Source organism: Puccinia triticina, chromosome 9A, assembly GCF_026914185.1.
Source record: "Puccinia triticina chromosome 9A, complete sequence".
NCBI lineage: Eukaryota > Fungi > Basidiomycota > Pucciniomycetes > Pucciniales > Pucciniaceae > Puccinia > Puccinia triticina.
The window spans coordinates 6,134,317-6,159,119 of NC_070566.1; the positions used below are offsets into that span (position 1 = coordinate 6,134,317).

The 24,803-nt window shown below is 48.7% G+C and overlaps 2 protein-coding genes across 2 annotated transcripts; both read left to right on the forward strand.

The window, feature by feature from the left end:
* Window positions 1–14,522: 14,522 nt before the first annotated feature.
* Window positions 14,523–17,445, forward strand: PtA15_9A605 (uncharacterized protein; the record flags this gene model as incomplete). Its single annotated transcript, XM_053172832.1, has 12 exons — window positions 14,523–14,534; window positions 14,632–14,775; window positions 14,865–14,919; window positions 14,991–15,020; window positions 15,080–15,193; window positions 15,330–15,498; window positions 15,611–15,671; window positions 15,756–16,433; window positions 16,506–16,724; window positions 16,798–16,976; window positions 17,053–17,270; window positions 17,345–17,445. 12 exons carry the CDS (start codon window positions 14,523–14,525, stop codon window positions 17,443–17,445), a joined length of 1,980 nt encoding a protein of 659 aa, XP_053024033.1.
* A 956-nt stretch (window positions 17,446–18,401) lies between these two features.
* On the forward strand, window positions 18,402–24,231 carry PtA15_9A606 (uncharacterized protein; the record flags this gene model as incomplete). The annotated part of the gene is made up of 10 exons (XM_053172833.1): window positions 18,402–18,709; window positions 18,789–19,154; window positions 19,273–20,295; window positions 20,369–21,707; window positions 21,800–21,915; window positions 22,004–22,109; window positions 22,201–22,381; window positions 22,473–22,607; window positions 22,670–22,920; window positions 23,005–24,231. 10 exons carry the CDS (start codon window positions 18,402–18,404, stop codon window positions 24,229–24,231), a joined length of 5,052 nt encoding a protein of 1,683 aa, XP_053024034.1.
* Window positions 24,232–24,803: the final 572 nt, after the last annotated feature.

Genomic DNA, 24,803 nt, shown 5'->3' on the forward strand with positions numbered 1-24,803 from the left:
ACCCGGTGGTAAGTGGCACAGCCAGTGGCGTGTCTTTCTTTTTGTTTTCCCATTATCCGTCATATCAAAATGTCTTCCCCATGCTCCTGTCACATGCGGAGCAAGCACCCCCTCCCCCCGCATAGCAATGCAATAGTCATAAGTTCTTCATGATTTGCGTGAGCTGCCCAAAAAAAGGCTCTCTGTGAGCTCCCCAATGTATTCTTGCGGCGCCCCTGTGAGGTCTTAGCAAGGTGAGCTTCCACCTTGCTAAAACCTTGCTTGCTAAGTCCTCCATTCTCGCGGCGCCCCGTGAGGACTTAGCGAAAAACCCCAAGAAGGTGCACGCTCACTTTGCTAAGTCAAGTCCTCTATGCACGCGGCGCCCCCATGAGGACTTAGCAAAAAACCCCAAGAAGGTGCACGCTCACATCGCTAAGTCCACAATTTTCGCGGCGCCCCCATGAGGACTTAGCCAAAAACCCCAAGAAGGTGTACGCTCACCTCGCTAAGTCCTCTATTCTCGCGGCGCCCGCGTGAGGACTTAGCGAAAAACCCCAAGAAGGTTTACGCTCACCTCGCTAATTCCTCTATTCTCGCGGCGCCCGCGTGAGGACTTAGCAAGGTGAGCATCCACCTTTTTGGTGTTTTTGGCTAAGTCCTCTATTCTCGCGGCGGCCCCGTGAGGACTTAGCGGAAAAACACAAATCACAATCATTTTTAATCTCACATTGCACGTTCATTGGCAATGCTCTTGTGAGATAGGATTAAGAGGCGAAAGCCTATGAAACAAAAGAAGGAAAAAATGAGGGCCCAAAGCGCCCACAGAACCTCGGGCTCATCAAATTGCATTGGGGACAGCCCCCGGGGCCCCATTTTCTTCCTCAGGTGCATTGATGATCCCTTCCCCTTGGGCCCCCGCCGAATACCCGCTGCCCAAGAATAGTCCTCTCATCAACGCTGGGGTCATAATTGTCGGCAAGAAGTCCTTGATGATCTCGGCGTCCGCAATAGTACCGGTCAATATCTGATGCCGTTTGATCTGAGACTTGAGGATGGAGAAAACTTTTTCAATCGGATTGAAATCGGGGGAATATGGCGGCAACTAAATCAAGAGGATGTTGGCCGCTTCGCATATCTCTGTGATTCGACCGCCGTGGTGGATGTGTGCATTATCCATCACAAGAATACTGTTTTGACCGGGGAATGGGTTCATTTCCGGAACCTGCGGGCGCCAGCCGTGTCAGTGTGGGGGCAGGCAACATAAGAGTTACAGGCCGCTTACCAAGACCTCCTCAATGAAGTACTCCATATCAATGCAGCGCATTGTTCCTTCTTGAGCAATGGTTGCGAGCAACCCATCCAACAAGACTGCAGGCAGCACTGAGATTCTAGGAGCTCGGAGGGGCCTGGAGAGCCTAGAAGTGCGCCGGCCACGAAGCGCCCATGCACGGTCCCAAGAGTGTGTCCCAAGGGAGACCCCGCACTCATCTGATAACATAGCAAAACAGGGCAAACGGCATCAGCTATTCACCGGTCTGGTGAAACAACAAGCAGCCCGACAGCACTGACCAACAAATACCAGGTATTCCGGGGGGTACATCCCAATGTGGTCGGTATAGGCCGCGCAATGCCCCTCAGACTGATCAGGGTGTACAGTCCTTGCTACCTTCTTCGTCAGAAGAAGGCGCCTGGTTAATTCCTGGTGAATCGTGCTGATGGGGTGGCGAGTGCCGGTCATAGCTTCGATATGCCTCTGGATCTCGTCAAGATACAAAGTGGGCTCCGCGGCGAGGGCGTCCAGCACGAATTCGGCCTCCTCACGGGTGAAGGCCAAAGGACGGCCCCGATCCTTGTAGAGAGCCGGATCTTGGACCACATCACGCGTCTGGCAATACAAATCGTTCCACCGTTGGAGCGAGTCGGGTGAGACCTTCTGAAATAACGTCTTGTTGATCTGGTTGAGTGACAAGCCCCGCGAGGCCATTCGGACCACGATGAATTTGACGTCTTGGGCGTATCTGACATAAACCATGACTGGGGAGGTGATGTCAGCGCTGGGGACAGTGAGGGGTGCGGGGGAGGTGAATCACTGGCCTTAATCCGCTTGAATGGGTCTTCAAAAAGAATGTTGTTGGTCTGCAGTTGTCGGGGCTAGTTAGCTTGGCAACAGGGAAAAATGGATGGGGATGGGGGACAAACCTGGTATGGGGTATTGCTGGGGGCGTAGGCAATATTGCTGGCGCAGTTGGCGGTTATTGCTGGGTGGTCGGCGGATGGGGATTCGGTTCGCCGGGCGGCCGGCGGGACAGGCGGTGGTACCGGTTGGGGGGAGGTTAGGTTTTGGTTAGGTTTCGTGGAGGGGGGGGGAGGTCCGGGGGGCATGGTGGTCGGGGAGGGAAGGAGGGAGAGAGAGAGAGGTGATGGAGAGAGGGAAGGATTGGGAAGAAATCGAAGATTTGGAAGGGCATACAGGGCAGGGGGCTGAAATGAAAATGTGTGTGTGTCGGATTTTCAGCCTCGCGAACCCGCAAGCTTTTCTGAAATTGCTGTATCTCTCTCATCTGCGATGTTTACGCGATTGGAGAGATGGTCCCTATACGATCAAAGAGGATCGAAGAGTTTTGTCTGGTTGATTGTATGTGATCGGTTGAGAAAGGGAGGGGAAAAAAAGAGCAAGGGTGGAAGGAAAATGCGGAAAGTGCAAAGAAAAGGTGACTTGAATCGAATGAGGTACGGGAGGAAGTCATGGCTTAGCATTATAAATAAGCCATGACCCCAGTGTCTGGATCTATGGAGTGCATTTGAGCCCGTCATACTCGTGCGCGATCGTTAACATCGCTATAATCCATTCACATCAGCAGATTCCAGCGGATTGGCAGAGCCTTGACCGATCACACCGTCTTGAAAATACTCCGAAGTGTGATTGCTTGCTTGGATCTTGATCCTGGCCGTATCGGCAACAGATTCAGTCCAAGCGCTGATACAACTTCTTTCCTACAGATCACCACAATGAGAACGCAGCGGCCGGGACATTTTGATGTCGGCTTGCAATTTGGAAGTTGACGACGTGGACCAGCTATTTATCAAGCTTGCATTCTTTCATCAACATGTCACACTGCTACCGCCCCAGGGATACGACTGTCCTCCCAACTCTGTCTTACATCTGAAGAAAGCCATATACGGCCTGCGTCAAGCACCGCTTGTATGGTACAAGCGACTTACTTGCTACCTCAAGACACTAGGCTTTCGGATTGCAGTATCTGACCCTTGCGTATTCTGGAGACCGGAGGAGGGCGCCAAACCAGCAACCTGGTTGTTTGCGCACGTGGACGACATCGTCATCATCAGCCATCAGCCAGAGATCTTCCGGGCTGAGATGGAAAATGAATTTGAAATCAAATACCCCGGCGACGCTGAGTTTCTTCTGCCGAATACGGACTCGACAGGGAGCATCCAGCCTTGTGTCCCCTCAACCCGAGAGAACGCCTCTCCAAGGCCACTCCCCATGAAATTGAAACGCTTAAGAAGTTAAACATCAACTACCGCGGCCTAGTGGGATCGCTCAACTACTTAAGTATCCTCACAAGGCCAGACATTTCACTCGCAGTCAGTCAACTATTGCAATATCTGGAGGAGCCAGGGATCAAGCATTATCAGGCAGCTGTAAAAGTTTTCCGCTACTTGTCGGGGACCAGGCAAGTTGGTTTGACTTTCCAGCGCTCAGAATCCGCATGCCTTAAAGCGTACTCAGACACGGACTGGGGGAACTGCCCCGACACCAGAAGGTCTACCACTGGCTTTGTAGTCACCGCCGGCTCTCATCTCCTCAACTGGAAGTCCAGCAAGCAGCCAACGGTCTCTCTCTCAACGGCAGAGGCCGAGTACAAGGCGCTATCAGACCTCGGAAGGGATCTCGCATGGTTTGCGAGTTTAATCAAAGAAATAAACTTCCAGGAATTGGTTCAAAACATTGACGTGGCCGTGGACAACAAAGGTGCTATCAACCTTGCCAACAGCGAGACTTCTCAAAATAGTTTCCGGACAAAGCACATGAACATCCGACTCCATTTTGTCCGGGAACTCATACTCTTCAACATAATCAGGCTCCAATACGTCAAAACAAATGCCAACGCCGCTGACTTTCTCACCAAACCCCTTGGAAGATCAGTAATTCGTCGTTCCCTAGCTCAGATCGGAGTAATCCAAATCTCAGAAGCTACTTCGAATCTTACGACTCGAAGTATGCGAGGCTGTAGGAATACAGACCAAGCCCCGCAGCAACCATTCAGGAAGCTCGCGCGGGTAGCTTGAGGCGCAAGCCCTGTCAGGTTGTGGTTCTGCTACTCTTAGCTTTATCATACCTGCTGGTGTCACTCATTCATGACCTGTCATTTACAGGTCTTACCCTCAATTAGGGATCTTCATGTGACACCAGTGGATGTTCTTTCACCCACCTGCAGCCATTCATATCCAAGCGTCCTTAGTACAGTGGTTAGTACACTTGACATGAATATAAGAGACATGGGTTCAACTCCCATAGGACACATAATATTTTATGGAGTTTCACAAGCCCAAGCCCAGTTGCAATGAAAGGTAAACCCTTTTGCAGCCCAGCCCCAGACCCCAGCCCTAACCACAGAAGCTGACGTGAAAGTATTGCTTGTCGATTACAGAAGCGATCCAGGCTAGAACCTTATTGGTCAACGCCCAAAGCCAAACCCAGCCCAGACGGAGAACCTTGTACGTCCCAAGACTAAGCGGAAAGTAGACTTAAAACCTTAAGACTAACTTTGCCGTGTTCTTATGCAGAACTCTCGAGGAACGACTTGGACCCAAGAACCAACCAGAACTACTAGGCAGACTATCGGCAGCAACAGCTATCCGTAAGTACAGCACAAACCAGACCAAGCACATAAAGAAAAGAACCCAAATCTAACCCAGACGTTGATTCATCCAAACCCTAGAAAAAGACGCATCGGAAGCGTTTAGACAGGATAAGACGAAGTTATTGCGATAACTCGACTTATACCCGTGAGTAGAAAACCAAGACCTGAAAGAAAGAACAAAAAGCATAATAGAGAGACTGAAGCCGGCATCTTGCGTATCTTGCGTTGCAAACTGCTCGGCGTACAGGACCGTTATCTCGCACACATAACCGTTGACGTGATAACATCGCGCTAAGCGCGTCTCCCCTCTAAACCTCCTCTCAGACTCAGATCCCAGGCACATTCTGCCCTGCTTTCAGGTGCATACTCGTGCAGACTTTTCTACTCACCTCAGAACTATAAATTTGTACATAGTAATCTAACAAGCAATAAATTCTTTCAGTTGCTTGGATTCTTTTAATATCCACGCTGGGCTCTACAAGTTATATTTTTATCCTATTGTGATTTAGGGGCTTGATTAATCAACTCCCTAAAATTTGGCTTCCAACTCCCAAAGGTACAGGACACCTGGAAGACCATATTTTGATGACCTGCCCCAGTCCTCAGGACCAAAAATTTGACCTGGGTGGCTTTTGAGAGTTGGAAGTTGAATTGTTCAATGTAGTCTGGCCGTCAGCATTTAAATTTTCCAAAAGACTGCAGATTATTTATTACTTGAATATCACTTAGGCATTTCATGAAAGACATCAAGATTCATATCAAAAAAAGTAGGGAGTTGAAAAATCAACTCCCGGAAATTATTGACTCCCAAATGGCATTTACGTCGCACGGACCGGTTCACGACGTCCACCCCCGGTCCGCGGGACCAAAAGTTGACCCGCGCGGATTTTGGGAGTCGGAAAATTAATTTCTCCCTTGAGAATGGGAGTCAAAAATTTAATTTTACAAAAATTCCACAAATATACAAATAAATTCATATCTCCTCAGTGGGGCACCCAAACCCCCCAAAAATTTTACAGTGGGCAGAATACCCTCTTAGAAGCATGTGACAAGCTTCACGGCATTAGCACACCCCATAATAGGCATGTACAGTTGGGGGTCAAATTTGGCTGATTTCCTACTAAGGAAATCCACCAAAGCCTTAGATACAGTGCCCCAAAGTGCACCAAAATTTTACAGTGGGAAGAATACCCTCTTCAAAACATATGATGAGCTTCACGGCATTAGCACACCCCATAATAGGCATGTGCGGTTGGGGGTCAAATTTGGCCAATTTCCTGCTCAAGAAATCCACCAAAACCTTAGCTACAGTGCCCCAAAGTGCACCAAAATTTTAGCTAATCAATTTTATTACTCTCCACCCAAACTGTTAACATAAAGGCAGTAACTCAATCACATGAAATAAATTAGAGGCAGCTGGGGCTTTTGGCCCCGCCGCAGGCAATAGTCCCTCCACCACAGATAATAGTGCAACCCCCACAGTTAATAGTGCTTCCAACAAATTCGCCACAGTTTTTAGTCCCTTTGACACAGTTAATAGTGCTTCCAACAAATTCGCCACAGTTTTTAGTCCCTTTGACACAGTTAATAGTGCTTACATCTCAGTTATTAGTTCCCCCGCCACAGTTATAGTCCCCCCGCCACAGTTAAGAATCCCTCCGCCGCCACTGCTAATAGGGTGTCCGCCAAATTTGCCACAGCTTTTAGTACCTTTGAAAAATTCAAAAGTGCCTACACCTCAGTTGTTAGTCCCTCCATCACAATGACCATAATTTTCCATGTGATGTTTTCCTCAAACAGTTTTGCAAGTTATGTTTTCAAATGGCAAATCTCTCATGTTATGTTTCCCATGAAGCTCATCATATGCTTTAAAGAGGTTATTCTTCCCACTGTAAAAGTTTGGTGCACTTTGGGGCACTGTAGCTAAGGCTTTGGTGGATTTCCTTAGTAGGAAATTAGCCAAATTTGACCCCCAACCGCACATACCTATTATGGGGTGTGCTAATGCCGTGAAGCTCATCATATGCTTCTAAGAGGGTATTCTGCCCACTGTAAAATTTTTGGGGGGTTTGGGTGCCCCACTGAGGAGATATGAATTTATTTGTATATTTGTGGAATTTTTGTAAAATTAAATTTTTGACTCCCATTCTCAAGGGAGAAATTAATTTTCCGACTCCCAAAATCCGCGCGGGTCAACTTTTGGTCCCGCGGACTGGGGGGGGGACGTCGTGAACCGGTCCGTGCAACGTAAATGCCATTTGGGAGTCAATATTATTGACTGGCAGATACATTATCCAAAATTCCGCATTTTTGGTTTGTAAATTTGAATTTTGCACACAAAGGTTCAAGTTATCAGCAAGATTTAAAGATCAGGGCTTTGTAACACCATTATCTTCAATTTGTGCCAAAAATATCACATTTTTATAGAGTAATTTTCTTCTAATCATTGATTACGCAAAAGATTTTCAGTTATCTGTAACTTAGTTACAGATAACGGAAAATCTGTTGTGTAATCAATGATTAAAAGAAAATTACTCAAGAAACATGGGATTTTTTTTGTTGAGATTCAAGATAATAGTGTTGCAAAGCCCTGATCTTTAAATCTTGCTGATAACTTGAACCTTTGTGTGCAAAATTCAAATTTACAAACCAAAAATGCGGAATTTTGGATAACGTATCTGCCCACCGCTGTCAATAATTCAATTTCCGGGAGTTGATTTTTCAACTCCCAAAAAGTATCTAATCATCTCTTTCAGACTTGTTTACAACAAGTCTGGTGTCCATATGAGCAACAGTGGGCTGTTACAGTTAACCATTTGTAAAGTACCAAAAAAACAGTTAAAATACAGCAATTTCAGTTTATTGAGCTGTAGAAAAAAAGTTAACAATAACATTGAGGGCTTCAAAAAGACCCTTGATAACCGCCGGTGATTAGCGGCTGTTTTTTTTCTGTAACATATTGTAGCACCATGAAAAACCTGAGGGGACTAGGTGGCAGGTGACGTGAAGCTAACTCCAGCCTTAAGTTCAACCATACACTTATGGAAAGGTGGTAGAACCCCCTGATGATGACAAAGGGGCCATTGTTATTCAAGGGGAGTAATGCTGGAGTGCCACTGAAATTCCAGCATATTTTACTGAATGTCACCTGACACCTATTCACATCAGTTTTTTCATGGTGTAGTATATTGTAAATTGAAAATTCAGGCCCCGTTTGGCACCAATATAAATATAGGTGACATAATTGCCAATTAATTCAATAAAAAATACAAAATTCAACATATAGCCTCCAAAATTTCTTTTTAGGCAACCTACAGTGCTTTTCTCTTCAACTGATAACTTGGATTCAACTGATTCAGCAATCTTCAGCACCATAATACCATTATATCGCTTCATATTGGTCAAAAGTGATATAATGGTATTATGGTGCCAAAGTTATCAGTTAAAGAGAACAGCATTGTAGGTTGCCTACAAAAAAATTTTGGAGGCTTTATGTTGAATTTTGTATTTTTTATTGAATTAATTGGTGATTATATCACCTATATTTTTATTGGTGCCAAACGGGGCCTCAACAGTTTTTTTCACTCAAAATGATATTTTTTTGTTCATAATAACTGCCAATGTGCTACGGACTTGGGCCAAAATATTGTAATGCATCACAACGGCCCACCATTGATAATACAATGAACCTTATCCCGACCAAGAGCCCTGGCCTTTCCTTTTTCCTTCTTGCTTCTGAAGAGAGGGATGCTGAGTTTCCGCCCCGAGTCTGGGACCAATTAGCCCAGATTCTGGCAAGGTGAGCCCACTCACTGGAGGACTTCCCGTCAATCTGACAACCCAGATTTTTCCAGATTTTGCGGGGAAATCTGGGCTCGATCTTACCAGATCCCAGATCTGCCTAGATTTCCCTGCAAAATCTGGGAAAATCTGGGTTTCGAGATCGGCGGGAAGTTCGGGTTCCCAGATCGGCGGGAAGTCCTCCAGTCCACCTGTGAACAGCCCCCAAGTTGGTATGTTGAAGCCCCAGACTCGCGCACAGGAAAGGCTTCACAGAGCCTTTCTGCGGGGCCTTTTTTGCTCCGTGGATTCCATGGGTTCCACGGAATCTGGGTCGCGCGCGCCTCCCAAAGTCCCCACACCGGTGTCCCAACTCACCACACATTTTTCTACGACTACAAACTTTGTCTGGAAATCTCAAGCAGTTCAAAAACATCAACTAATTGTGATTTGGACCTTATCCCAGTTTGAACAGATACCTTATTGTCGTGAATTGTGCCTGGTCGCTATCTCGTTACTACATGGCCAACCCAAATATTGAACCCAATCTACAAGGCTATCAACTCGATGAAAACGGACAGCTCATCTTTAACTTTGCCGCCGGCCGTCGCCAGTTTACCCAAGGACCCTCTGGGAACGAACAAGAATTGAATGGATTCAATGATGATTTCACTGCTCAAACCAGCGTCGAAATCAACTCCGGGACTACTTCTCGTGGCGGCGGCGGCACCGGTATGGGTAGGGGAAGAGGGAGAGGCGGGGGTGGTTCAACGGCGACTACGAGTACACAAGGCAAACAGAGGGTGAACTTCACCAAGAAGAACAGAAGCCAAGCCGAGATCTCTGGAGAAACTCAACCGTCCACATCCTCCAGCAACCCACCTCCATCTGAACCAGCCGCAGCGGCCAATGAAGCACCTGCGACCATCCATTCGGCGGCACTTGGACCTCAAGCCCAAGCTCGTGCTGAATTGGATGTTCGCTTAAGCAATGGAAATTCAGCTACTGTCCGAGAAGTCGCCTATGCCACTGGTAAAGTTAAACGGCTTACCAACTGCATCAAAGACAAACTCAAGCACTTGACCCTTGAGTACCAGAAGAAGATACACGAGTTGACAATTACGCACGAGGTAAGATCGGAGATCCTGTTCAAGTGGGTTGGTGGATTCAACAAGATGAAAGGGCCAAACAGGTTCAACAACTATTGTCGATACGCTCATGAAGCGCTCCAACTTTTTGCCAGAAGTAAGGGTACTTCTGACTATCTACAAAGATGTCATTTCAGCTCATTTTTTTTGTTTTTATCAATCCCAAAGAGGAATTCCCCCCTGGGGAACGGATGCAGCAAGTCGGAGAAAAGTGGCGAGGACTATCTGAAGCCGAGCAGCTCAAGTATAATGACGTTGAGTTTCTCAACAAACTGCAGCAAGCCATTGGTCTTGCGGAGGCTGAAAATCCTGAAGACCCTCTCCTTTTAGAAAACTGAATGGCGGATTTTGTGCCCCTTCACTTGCAAAGCTACAAAAAAACGGCAAATCACAACGCCCATGCAACGAAGCAATGCTTGTTTAAGGAAGGAAAGAGGCACGGTAAGCAATTGGCCACACAGGTTTCTTTTGCTGCTTGATAGGGAGTGGCAATCCAGTCACTATATCTCTCTCTCATATGTCGTTCACTGAAAAATAAAGAACTGACTGGATAGGCTATGATTCGAGTGACCATATATTACTACTTTTGAAAAGCTTGAGCACAATTCTTTTATGGAAAAAGAAAATTGAGAAGCAGGGAGAGAACTATGTAGAGGATGGGAGGGATGTTATTTTATATTTAGCAAGGGTTGAGGAGGCCAATACCTTTCTTAGCGTCCCAAGGAAAGATTTCAGAGTTAAGGTTAACGAGGGAGTGAGCAGAGAATTGGGAAGGTTGTGAAGGAGGAGTGGATAAGACAGGATGGTTAGATGGACGAAGGGGATTGAAGGAGGGGTGAGGAATGATGGTGGATGCCGAGCTAAATCCAACAGCCCGACCCATCAAGAAATTGCCTCAGCGTGCAGTCAAGCCTTGGGAAGCTGGCAATGCAGCCCAGAGGAAAGCCGACATGAGGGAGAAGTTGTGGTGCTTGCTCCGTAAGTAGGCCCAATCTCAGAAGTCAACCAGAGGCAATCAACCCTTTGGACATAGGGATGGTGGATCTTGAAACAACTCTGCTTGACCAAGATACCGGCAAATACTCAAAGGATCAAATCAATGCCATTCTTAAGGCATTGCATTTCCAACAGATTTCACTTATCCAAGATTCAAGTCAAGCCAAAGCAGATTTGAGTGAGTTTCAAGGCTTGCAAGCTCTTGTTTGATTGCTTGTTGGCTTACAATGAATACTAGTTCTTCTCTACTTTTATTTCAGAACTTATTTACTCTTATCATGAAGATTTCTTCCATCATGTCCATTTCTTTTCTCATTTCTGCAGTTCTTTTCTTGTGTTTTCTCACCAGAGAAGTATGCAAAAGTTATCTAAATCAACACTTTTCAATTATTTTGTGGTACAAGTAGATGTAGAGAGACAACAGGAGAACATTGCTCAGAGATTTCTGAGTCATATGTTTCAAAATGGGCCAAATTGGTGCTTTTAGGGGGTTTTTCAGTGTTATGCTACTCCGGCCGCGGCTTTTGGGTTTGTGTAGGGGTACTTTAGCAGGGCTTTGACCTGGTTGGAACACACCAGCACCGCTCAAAATGAGCAATCAGTCTTTGCACAAGGAGTACTGGTGCTTTGCCAAGGAAAATACCCAAGCAATCTTACCCCCATATACAGTAGTATTTGATTCTGCAATCAATCTATGATAATTTGGAGTGGTGTTGAAGTTATGGGAGTTTGAATTTTGAAAGTGGTGGGCTTGGAGTGGGCAGATGATGAGAGTAGAATTGTGCACATAGTGAAGAAAAATAGTAAAATCTTTGGAATTATCAAATTAGATAAGGTACAGGCTCAGTGGCCACTGGTTTTTGTAATTTAGGTAGATTTTGAAAAAGTATGTGATTCACCCATGACCATTAGCCACTCAGCCTGTACCTTGCCTAATTCAATCATGCCAAAGATGGTATTATTTTTCTTCAACTATTATTAAATGATATCCATACTTTTAATCAACCTCATTAGATGTCACATACCCCAACTGACTAGTGGCATAGTCAAATCACATGTTTTTCAAAACATTACACTTTTACAGTGTCCAATTGTCACTCTGGCTATTCTTCATATAATTGGATCATTCAAAGGTTGTGAATAATATTCTTGGACCATTATAACATCATAATAACACTTGGAATCATCACAATGCATGGGATATAGCTCAAGTGGCACATGCTCATGCCTCACATTTTGGCACTACTGCTTGCATTCCAATGTTCCAAACCATATATCTTTGGAGCCTCAAACATATCTTGCAGTATTATTTCAGAATCAAATTCAGCCAACTTCAAATATTAAATCATGTGCTAATCTTCCTTGGCGGAGAACAAATAATCTATGTGCACAATTTTACTCTCATCATCTGCCCACTCCAAGCCCACCACTTTCAAAATTCAAACTCCCATAACTTCAACACCACTCCAAATTATCATAGATTGATTGCAGAATCAAATACTACTGTATATGGGGGTAAAGTTGCTTGGGTATTTTCCTTGGCAAAGCACCAGTACTCCTTGTGCAAAGACTGATTGCTCATTTTGAGCGGTGCTGGTGTGTTCCAACCAGGTCAAAGCCCCGCTAAATTACCCCTACACTGCTAATTACTCAATGTAGCGGTGTAGCGGGTACTTTAGCAATTGAAAGCCGCTGCACCGCTAAATTACATGTAAACTTAGTGTTAGCGCCCTCATTGTAGCTACGCTACATGGGAGGCGTAAAAAGATTAGCGTCACCTTTGCTACGCTACCCCTAAAAAGTGTATTTTTGCGCTACCGCTAACGCTAACCGCCATTTTATTTAGCAATGGTTTGCTACGCTACGGAATTAGCGCCGCTAATGTAATTTAGCGTAATAGTTGGGGTGTTGATTGCACACATAGAAGCTGCATGTTGTTTGTTTATACTCACCCAATTTACTTGATTCCAAAGCTTGAATTATTTATTCATAAACTTCATGATCAAATAATCTATTCTTTGGAAGCAAAATACTAGCTGAGGTTTCCAGCATTCACCCACTCTGGAAAAGTCTGAGGTGATATATTGCACAAATTCCGCACATGAAATGGGAAAAACAGTGATTCAGTTCTGATTGGTGAGTCAGGTCATATGCCTAGGAAAAATGCCTGGAGAGATCATAGGCTCAGGTCTTATGCGTGAAATGCTAGAGCGCCGATTATCAAATGCTCTCGAGAGCCAGGCTGATTCAGACGAAAGTATGGGATCCGAAAGAAACACAAGGATACATGATGATCTACCAATCACCTCCATTGATCTAGGCGAGTGCAAAGAGGAAGACAAACTGGCCCTGGTGAAATCAATCCTTGATGAAGAGCTCTCAGAACATGAAGCCTTGATGGGATCCTGGGCTGGAGATGTCGTTGAACTCTGGAAAACTATTTATGGGCCAACCCCACTCGATCATCCTTGGTTCTCACTGGTGAATTCCCTTCCACCGCCGAGGTTTCATGCTACGGACAATGACGAAAGCAAAGACAGTTCAGAAGCTATACTTGCGGGAATTGACGAGGGTGAAGAGGACGCTGGCAGCAATGTAGATGGCGAAGAAATCAGCGCAGGTGACATGTTAAATCTCCTGAACATTGCTAACGAGAATCTGGCAACTAACAACAGTCACCAAGCTGATTAAGCAGAGGAAAAACCTTGTATAGTTTGTTGTTTCATTTTTCTCCTTGGCATCTGTGTGTTGTTTTTTACTTTTGTATAATTTTGGCCTCGCTGTGCTGCGCGAATTCATTTCCCTCCTTTCCAATCATGATCAAGATGATTGTTTCTTTTATTTTCTCACATGTGCAACAGTAAAACTATTGCGCCGAACGACAACAGAAAAAAATGTGATTGCAGCCAAGGTGTGAGTATCCCGCGTTCAAAAGCGAGGAGAAACACGTGTACGGTTGATTGGCCAAAACAAAACCTTTGGCCCATGGAACTTGATACTGCTGAGGGGGGGAGTGAGAAAGAATGAAAAAATGAAAACAAAAGGTGGCGGTGGGGGACCTCACTGCATTGCCTGAGTTTATCCGATCAAGAGTTGTACACTTTTCTCGGCCTGGGCTGCAAGCTTGTCGGACAAGCTCGGTCCGACAAGAGGCTCGGACCAAGTTGACCGATCAGATAGTTCGTGTACTTTGAGTTGGGTGGACTTTGGGAGGCGCCCGCGACCCAGATTCCGTGGAATCCATGGAATCCACGGAGCAAAAATGTCCCCCCAGAAAGGCTCTTTGAAGCCTCTCCTGTGCGCGAGTCTGAGGCTTCAACATACTATCTTATAGGCTGTTCACAGGTGCTCCAGTCGCGGATCGGTCCCAATGCGTAGCTGGAAACTATGTACCTGCCAAAAACAGGGCTCTGTGTCCTTCTGCCTCCCAGCCAAGAAAAAAAAAATGGGCCCCACAATCCAAGGTCAAACTATGTAACAGCACAGCAGCCGTCCGACGTAGGGATTGCAATCGAAAAGTGTAAGAATTTTGTGAAAATTTTGTGTTTTTGGCTCATTCATGTGGGGCTGCTTCCTCCGAAGCACCTGCCTGGCGCGCCGCCCCGAGTTGTTGGCACGCGTTCGGGAAATCCCAGCTTCAACTTTCGAGTCAGGAAGACCAACGTCATTCCTCGCGGATAGGTGCTTCGAAGGCCATCTTGTCTCGGCGGGACACAGCGAAGAACACACTATGGTCGGAGGCGTTGAGTCGATTCTTCTTGTGCAATGGACAGTCGTCTTGACCTGATTGTTGACCCACACAAATGCACCCACTACGGGTACTGGTTTCTTTTGAACAGAGAGAACTGACGATATATGCGATTGATGTCTCCCCGTCGATGTCCACGAAGAGGAGTGTCGTGGATCCAACCACTGGCGAAACCACATCGGTGACTAACTTGGAGCATGGGTTGGAAGTGGTCAAGCATCAAGTCGCAAACATGGTAGACTTCCCCCCTCCTCAAGATCCAACCCGTCAGTTTGAACCTGACCCATATTTCTGACTTCGTCGATTTTTTTTTTGTATGTGTAGCTTCTCGCTGGCTTGAAAACCGTTCACTGTGGAATCGTCCTTTTCGGAACAGACCGTGAGTGGACCGATGTTACTGTTTCTCGCACCCTTTTCCCTGCAGCTAATATTCTGCCCCTGCCTCCGAAGATACCGACAATTCGTTGTCGGATAGTGGATGTCAGTCGCTGCTCGTTCACAGAATCGGCTTGACCTTAGGGCTGATATGAACTCCTCAGATGAATACATTTGGGAGTATGTCGCCCCAACACAACCCCACGCCCTCACCCTTTCACGTATTACTACTATCCGGGATCATTTGACCACATCTGAGAAACCTTTCAAAGGAGATTGTACGCGGAAGAATTTTATCTTCTGATTGACACGTCTTTCAAACTCCTTTTTCTTACATGCGTCGTTGACTAGTGATTTTAATTTTTATTTCTTCTTTGGTCTGGTCTATTTGGCATTTTCATTTTACCCCAACAGTATTATCGGCCATCATTTTATGCAACCATCTCATGGGCGCAACTTTAGGAGCCAAAAAGTGGACTCGGAAGCTTGTCTTAGTCACAGATGCTCAAACCGAGACTGATTGGAACGGGTGGAAAGAACAAAGGGACCAAATGAAGTTGGATGATGTCAGATTGAACGTGATGTGAGTGGCTGGCGATCATGAAAGCCTTCGCGTTTTCTGTTGTTCTCACCCTTGTCGTTCAAGTAGTATCTGATTAGTCGAGCTGGTTGGGTTGGTGCGGTTTCGATGGCAGCGGCGTTGACTTTGACGACCCGGAATACGGTTATATCCAGCCTAACAAGCCGGAAACCAAGGCTAGTCAGATATGCTCTACTAGCATCCTTTATTACTTGCTTCTGACATCGCCATGCTTATGTGCAAAACAAATTTGACAACAGGGTATCAATGAAAAAATACTTTATAAACTATGTAGAGGTCTTGCCAATACTTCTAGCTGTTCGACAGCCGAGGCAGCCGTCCTGAGCGCTCAATCTCCCCAGCCGCGTGTCTCGAGCAGTGTCCCGGCTCCAGTGCTGCTTTCTCTGGGCTATCCTGACCAGGAGACTTCAGAAACCGAAGGCTATGATCCGCAAGAGACTCTTTTTATGAGGTGCGAGTTGCGGAAATGTACTACCATCGTAAGACCGATGTCTGCCAAGAAAATGAGCAAGTTTGGCGTTCCGAGCGAGATTGAACGGAGGCGCAAGGACTTGGAATCGATGAATGCAAGGAGCCAACCGGGACACCAGCTTCCGGCGGACGATGATGAGGACGATGAAGATGGTCTCCTGGGTCTCTTACAGGTCAATCGGAAACATGTCTACGTCGGCAAGAAAGCCCAAGATGGCCCGTCCAAAGGCGCCGGCCCGGGCGACGACAGCGATGACCTTGACATGCAAGACTCGAGTGACGAGGAGCCGGCGCCGACCGCAGGCCGAGAGGCCGATCGAGAAAACTTAGCCAAGGCTTATAAATATGGAGCAAGTCTGGTGATCGTCGATCAAGAAGACGAGGCAGCGATTCGCCAATCTTTCACGGAATCTCTGGAAATTACAGGATTCGTAAAACTTTCAAACGTTAGCATACTTCTGAGACTAATCATCAATCAGCTCTTAACTCTCAGAAGAAGCTAATATTCCCTATTTTAGGTCCCTCGGGATCACCTCCTGAACAATGTTTATTACCTATATACCATACGAACGGACTATGGCAGCCAGATCACCTTTTCTGCGATTGTCCGGGCCATGCACACCGCGAAGCGAGCGGCTATTGCTCGATATGTTAGTCGGTCAAAGACGGCCGAACCTAAGATGGTGCTCCTCATTCCGGTTGTCGAAGAGACGATTCGATATTTTCTATTCATCCAGGTAACGGCCACTCCACCCGAATCCAAGATGAATGATGGAGCGCAGCGAACACTGATGTCCACGATGGCGCTAGGTCCCCTTCGCAGAGGATCTGAGAGAATACGACTTTCCTGCGCTTGCATCAGTCACGATTCCGCCGGGCAGAAAAATTCCAAGCCAATACGTACCGACGGCGGAGATGCAAGAAGCCATGGATGATCTGGTGGACAAGATGGACCTATCGGTGGAGGATGTGCCGAGCACATCGGAGGAGTGAGCGAGCCAGAAACCCGTGACCCATATCCCAATAAGACTGGATGTTCTCTGACTAACCGAGTGTGCCTTCCAGCGACAGGACTCGACCATGGCTGAGGCTCGAAGAGACCTGCAATCCAGCCATCCACCATGTCAAGAACTGTGTCCTCTACCGACTCAGCCATCCCACATGCGTAGACTTGGCTCCCGTGCATCCGGAATTGGCCAAGTGCATGGCTCCACCTCCGCACGTTGCCCAACGGGCAGCCTCGAGTCTGGAACGCGTCAAACAGCTGATGGAGACCAAGACTGGTAAGCATCTTTTTTATAGGGTTTTCTCAGGCTGGGGACGGTTTTGTTGATGTGCTTTGGTCCGATCCCCGCAGTGCCCGCTCTACCTAAATCGCAGCGGAGGAAGGTCACTCGACAGACTGTTGCAGACGGCGATGATGAGATTGATCTGGATGACATCCTGGGAGATGCTTGAGAACAAACACAGTCTGCGGCTTATTTTAGACGTGAGCTCATTGGAGTTGGCGATGAGGATTGTTAGTGGTCGACCATGTGGAAAAACTTCGGGGATTTATGTGCTAATGTTGTGTTAGTTTTGACCATGCCAAGTATGATGCTTATATATACCTGTGTAATCTGTATGATCTCCAACTATCTTAATCAGGCATCACCACGCACAAGATGAGAAGAATAAGTGGCAGATGACATGAAGCCAACTTCAGCTATTATTCCCACCATATGCTTAGCACAAAGTGCTGGAATCTCTGATGATCCCAATGAGGCCATGAGGGGAGTGCTGTCAGAGTGCTGTGTGCTGGAGCTTGAACAGATGATAAGAAAGATCTGATGCATCCACGATTTCAGCAAAATAGCCTTTGTGTGGCACTTGCAGGCCAGGTGGTGTTACAGTTTCCTGGTGGTCCCCAAGGGTCATCCAAATCATCCAAATCACAACTTGATAATGACCATCCACCCAGCCTGAATATGTGCTGGCGCTGCATGGCCAGCAGCTTCTTTGCCTTCGCGGGCTGACTCAGGCTGGGATGTGTGTGTGAATCCATGGGATGGTTGCTGGCGTGCTGAGAAATAGAGTTTCGGAAGTTGCCCAGTTTTTGCCGAACTCGGTAACTTCATGACACCACCCCTCGATCCTCAGCATCTTCCACTTTTCCCATCAAACTCCCCTCGAAGCTCTCCAGCAGCGTAAGTCTCCATCTCTCTCCATGTCCCCATCACCAGCAGCCAGCGATCTAACCAAACTACCGCTCCAACTCACACAGACCATCCTCGCGTTTGCAGCCAATGGTACTCGCTATCCTTGCACCGGCGTAGAAGGAACGAACACATTCCAATCGAGCAGCAGGGGACCCTAGAGACCGCGTTCGATCAATAAGAGAAAGAAAGAAAGAAGAAAAAAAAACCAGCAAAACGATGCCATCGGCACCTTGGAAGGCGTACTGCAACACCTTCCTCGGCGAACTCTCCTCGCTTAGCTTCGATCCCTACACCGACCTACTCTGGACCGCCAACCCCAGCGGCACAGTCGTCTCACACTTCCTACCCACAAGCAGCCTCCCCTCCGATCAGGACCGACGCATCACCCGCTACACCTCCTTCAAATCCCACACCTATCGATCCTCGGCCACCGAACTCCTACTCGCCGAACGTGGCGTCTTGAGCTTGGCCGACAAGACCCTCAAGTTCACTAACCGGAGAGGCATTCCCTACTGGTTCCTATCGTTAGTTTCGCTCGCTAAATGCTCTCCAATTTCTGGCCAGGGCAGAAAGTGCTTTCTGTATTGACCTGAATTATTTTAGAACGGCCTTTCAAGATGCTTGCTCCATGGCATTCACCGCTCCCAAGTCCGCCGAACTCGTCGTCGGGGGCGCCAAACCGGAGCTGGTCCTCCTCAACGCCAGCACCGGTGCAGTCGTTCGCAGGATCGACATCAGTCAGCCAAGCACATCCACCCTCAGCTCAACGCAACCTTCCACCGGGTTCTCGCCCACGACCCACCTGCGGAGGTCTCAATCCCTCATGTGCTGTGGCGCGCGCTCGGGCACAGTCTCTCTACGCGATCCGGTCAGCCTCAAGGAGGAACACTCGATGATGGCCCATTATGCCGGCTTGGAACAGATGGAAACTGAAGGTAACTATCTCGTTACATGCGGATATTCACTCAAGTTCGTCATCCCACTCAGCCTCACAGTCTCAAAATTTTTTGATCGAAATCAGACATCCCCCACCCCCACCTCACCCTGCGTTTGTTCGAATTGTTTACCTCTCCTATCTCTCCCTCAGGCAGGGACACCCCGTACGTGACCCCCTGGTCAAGGTGTTTGATGTTCGGGCCCTCAGACCTCTACCACCCATCACCTTTTCCTCCAGTCCGGCCCATGTTCGCTTCCATCCTCGGATGTCATCCACCCTCTTCATCACCTCTTCGACCGGTCAACTTCAAATCATCGACTTGGCCCAGCCAATCCCAACCTCCTCCTTCTACCAGCTCGATGTCGCCACTTTCATCACCGACATGTCCATCTCGAGCTCGGGCGACGGGCTGGCGTATGTCGAGGCAGACGGCCTCGTTCACCTTTGGACAACTGCTGTGAGCGAAATGGATCTGGGGGACGAGAGTGTGCGAAGTAACGCAAAGCCCATCAAATGGAGTCGAGGCAATATGCCGATTGTCTTGCCAGATTCGATCGAGGAACCTGCGCCGGTCCAGTGGACAGACGAAACTCCGCTCAGTTCGATCGGAATGCCCTACTATTCAACCGAGCTATTCTCAGTCTTTCCCACCGAAAACTACATCACCCCATACTCACCTCTTCACCAGCGCAGAGCAGTCCCAGATACCGATCTCTCTCTGGCTCTCCAACGGGCCTCTCACCATCAGTCCTCCAATACGACCCATGAAGTCTTCGACGGGGGCGGGCAGAAATTCGAAGTGCAATATATCCCCAATCCGAAGAAGACCAAACGCTACCAAGCCAGTCTGCCCACCAACCCAGTTGTATCCTCCTCTGGCCGATCCGCAACTACCAGAGTCGGCTCACCCTCCCAGAACCTGGGCCAATTGGTCCCAAACTCGAAGCGGAAACTTAGCATCCCTCTCTTCAGAAGCGAGAAGGAGAAAGAAAAGGCCAAGACTCTCGGTCGGGGGAAGGCTCATATGGACGCCAGCCTCGTTGGAAACGAGTCCGAAAGAGATGATGAGATTTCGTTTGACATGAGTCTCGATGACTTTCATGAAATGCCTAAATGGTATCGTCAAGTCGAAATCAAATACAGTAAATTCGGCATCGAGGACTTCGACTTTGGGTGAGTCCCCTCCAAGTTCTCCTCAAGGGGATTAGCAGAAAAACACAACTGATCAATGACTCGTTCACTCTAGCTTTTATAATAATACTCAACATAGTGGCCTTGAGACTCACATTGTAAATTCATACACCAACTCGTTGTTGCAGGTTCTGTACCACACCCTCCCAGTTCGGAAAGTAGCAGAATCACACATTGCTTTATCATGCACGACGCCGAATTGTATGCTATGCGAACTAGGGTTCTTGTTCAAGATGCTCGATGACGCCCAAGGAGTAAATTGCCAGACCAGCAACTTTTCACGGGCTTTCTCGATCAATCAACGCGCTATCGCCTTGGAGCTAATGGACCACCAGCATCAAGAGTTTTGCTTACATCAAAGTCAAATTATGCCGCGACTGGGCGACCAATCGACGAATACCCAGAAGATCCCGATCTCAAGCAAATCATACTCGAGTCTGATCCAACTCTGTCACCACTTCTTGCTAGACCAAATCGCTGAGGACGCCAGTAAGATCTCAGCCGATCATCCCTTCGAGAGTCTGCGTTCCCATCCGGTCAACACGCAAATCAAGACGACCAATACGACGACTTCAGTGGCCACGATCTCCAACCATCTGCTGCCCTCACCGATCGCAGACATCTACACGACTCGCTGGCAGACCACCCAGAGCTGCCCGTCGTGCCACCACCAGATCTCACGGACCTCGTTCACCAAAGTGATCGAGATGACCTACCCGCGCAAGGCGCTCTCGAACGAGCCCAAGCCGAACACTGATTTCTGCTCGATCCTCAAAAACTCGATGATCCGCGAGACGACCGCCAAGTCGCTCTGTTCGAACTGCAACCAGTATACCCACCAGCGCTGGCGCAGACAGCCCGACGATCTCGGCGCCGGGAACAAGGCCCTCCCTGCCGTCCTTGCCCTCAACACCGGCGTGACCAACTCTGAACAGTTCGAGATCTGGCTCGATCGGCGCGCCAAACCGGCCGCTGTCCCCTCAACAACATCCAAGCCTGCACATCTTGAAGACGACAGCGCGGCCGCCAACGACCACTTCTTGCAGCCCGAGATCGGTATCTCTATCGAGCCCCTCCCCGATCTTCCGCAGGACACTACCTCCTCCCGCATCTCCGTCGGCGACAATCATCCCCTCAAGATGCCCCCGAACGCCGTCGTCTATGAGCTCAGAGGCTTGATTGTCCAGATCCAGGCCGACGACGAAACCCCCCATCTGGTCTCGTTGATCAAAGTCAACAATACTCACAAACTGGCTACTACTGCTACCCACAACGCCGAAGAGAAGCCGCGGCCTGATACCGGCGCCGGTGCAGGGTCGTGGTACCTGTTCAACGACTTCTTAGTCAAGAAAGTCTCCCAGGAAGAGGCCTTGAGTTTTCCTGCCTGTTGGAAGGTCGGCTTTTCCCCTCTATCACTGTTCTTTTCAGGACGTCATCTTACCACCTCATATTTTTCATGTTTTTCGGCTGTATGCGGCGTCATCAGGTGCCGTGTGTGCTCTACTACGTCCGGAAAGACTTCGAGGAGGTCGTCGACTTCGCCAAGCTGCCCGCAAACACCGTCGATAGATCGATCCTCCTCAACGAAATCAATTTGTCAAAGTAGGCTCCCCTCCTCACATCTATCTTCTCTCTTGCGTCCAGGCGATCACCAATTGATGGGTTTTCTTTGGTTCGGTGGTGCCCGTAGGTGTAGGGACGTCAATAAGATTCGACACGAGGTTTTGACTGAGGACGAGTTGCCGAAAAAAGGCGACCTGGTAGCGATCGATGCCGAATTCGTGTCTCTACAACAAGTCAATTGCCCCATAACCATACTTCCTACGATAACTATCACAGTGGTTTCTGAACAATCGCTGCGGTTTTGGTTTATTTTATTTTTTGTAGGAGGAAGTAGATTACAAATCCGACGGGACTCGCTTGGTGCGAAGGCCGAGCCAGATGACGCTTGCCAGAGTCTCAGTGCTCCGCGGCGAAGGCAGCAAGACGGGGGTGCCGTTCATCGACGACCACATCCAAACATTCGAGCCCGTTGCCGATTACTTGACCGAGTTCTCCGGCATCCGTCGTAAGTTCTTCTCCCTTCCTCCCTTCTTTTCCTTTCGAAGAAAGTTTGCTGAAAAGGGGCATGCTTCTTTTTTTTGGTGGGCGGGATTTAGCGGGCGATTTGGACCATAACGCGTCCCCGCATACCCTCGTCCCTCTGAAAGTTGCGTATAAAAAACTCAGATTGCTCGTCGACTTGGGCTGTATTTTTATCGGTCATGGGCTCTCGAAAGATTTCCGAATCATCAGTAAGTGCACCGAAGAATTCTCGATTAATCCTTTGCTGACCGTCTTTGCTGTTTGCTTCTAGACATTCATGTGCCGCCCTCTCAGATCATCGATACCGTGGACTTGTACTACATTGCCTCTCGACAGAGGAAGCTTTCGTTGAGGCTCCTGTCCTATCTGATCCTCAGACATGACATCCAAAACGCGGGCACTCATGACTCGATCGAAGACGCCCGGACGGCATTGCAGCTATACGATATCTACCGCCAATTGAACAACGAAGGCGTTTGGAAAGATGAGCTGGAGAGTGTTTACAGAAAGGGCAAAGAAATGGTCGGTGTTTTACTCTTTTTCCACTGAAATTATCGTTGTGTGTAGTAATAAATGCCATCTGATGATGTTTCTCGTTGCTCAAAGGGATGGAAAGTGCCCGCCGACAAGCTCCGCTCACCGCTTCCAGCTCCCGCCATCCCACCAGTGCCTTCTTCAGCCCCGTCGGCAACAGCGAAACCCGCATCAACAAGTTTATCTGGGTTGGGTAGGCGCAGTACATCAGTACAGGTCCCGCGGTTCACTCCATCGACACTATCAGCCGCATCTGCTACTTATTTTCCCCCCGGAGGTACTGCAGCCTCCAACTCTAGCAAAGCACGCCCCTTGCAACCTGTCGTGAGACAGCCCCTGTCCTCGACCACCACCACCTCCCCAGCGGTCGATCAAAGCCAAACACATTCCGAGCCGGCGGCCTCGTTCTATCGGTCTATCCCTCAAAACGCACAGACGAAAGCTTCGCCTCCAGCACCCAACTTCGGCCATGGCGTCCTTGGGACGATCAACCAGACCGGACCTACACCTTACAGTAACACCAGTAACTCGCGGACACTGGCAGCAACGGCAGTCTTCCAAAGATACGCCACTGCACCCCCGCCGGTCTTTGAGCCGAAGAAGAAGCCGCCTGGATTCAACCCGATGGCGCCCAGCTTTGTGCACTCTTCCTCCTCTTCCTCGTCCTCCTCTTCGACCACCTCGACCAATCGGCCGATGACGAACAGCGCCAATTCCGGGCCGGCCTACGCCCACAGCGGGGCTCAACACGAGCAGAAGAGCCATGCGGGGCTACCCTACCATAACCATCAGACCAGCCTGAGCCATTCGAGCATCGGCTCCGCCAGCCTGCCCGGCTCGTCCCTCGACACCCACTCGTCCGGCTCCTCGCTCGACTTTTATCCCGCTCCCAACCCGCTCATCGGCCATCCCCCCCGACCTAACGCCAACAACGAGCTCTACTCGTTCCACCATCTCCCCCACCATCCCCACCATCCCCAGCACCATCAACACCCTCACCAGCCGCCCCCGCCCCACGGCTATCCTTCCCCCAACCCGCCCCCGCCACACTCTCCACACCACGGACTCCACCACCATCCTAGCGAGTTCGCCTTCCATCACCACCATCCCCATCTCCCCCACCACCCCAACCATCTCCTCCATCAGGAACACTTCCCCATCCTCTCCTCCACTCCCGCTAATCCTCCCGCCTCCGCCGCCCTCTCGGGCCACCTCCATTCTCCCCCTTCCGCCACGCCTGCCTCGGCTAACCTGCCCTCGCTCATGCCTGGCTCTAATGAGTTCAACTTCGTCGGCTAACCCCCTTCCCCCTTCTCGTCGCTTTGTCATTGTGTGTGTGTGTTTGTAGTCTTGGTCGGTCTTGGTGCCTCGTCACACTCTCTTTTTCCTCGGCCGAGTTTGTCTTTGTCTGTGTCTCTCTTACGGTTCCTTTTCTCTCCTCCTCCTCTCTTCCCCATGCACCAGAAACCTCTCTCTTATCCCCATTTTTTCCTGCTAGCATGCTTCATCCGCCTGGTACTGTCCAAAGTGTGTGCGTGTGTTGTGTGGAGGCTACTGGTAGACACTGTGCGCTTGACCCAAAAAAGCTCAAGCGAAAATTTTCAAAACATTAGAACGGAGAGGGCGCGATGGATTGTCTGTTGGATCGGGCACGGGGCTGGGCTCCTTCTTGGGTGGTCTTTCATGCATTGCGATCTTGTGTTTTTCGCGGCTTTGGTGCGTGGGTAGGTTGTGCAGCAAGTATTGCAAGGTGGGGTCAGATCTTAGGGGCTGGTTCTGGTAGTGGCATATTGCAGTGTTTGGCAAGTTCATCCAATTCCATTCATGCACCCTCAATCACTAGCCATGAACAATGGAGTGGTGGAGGATCT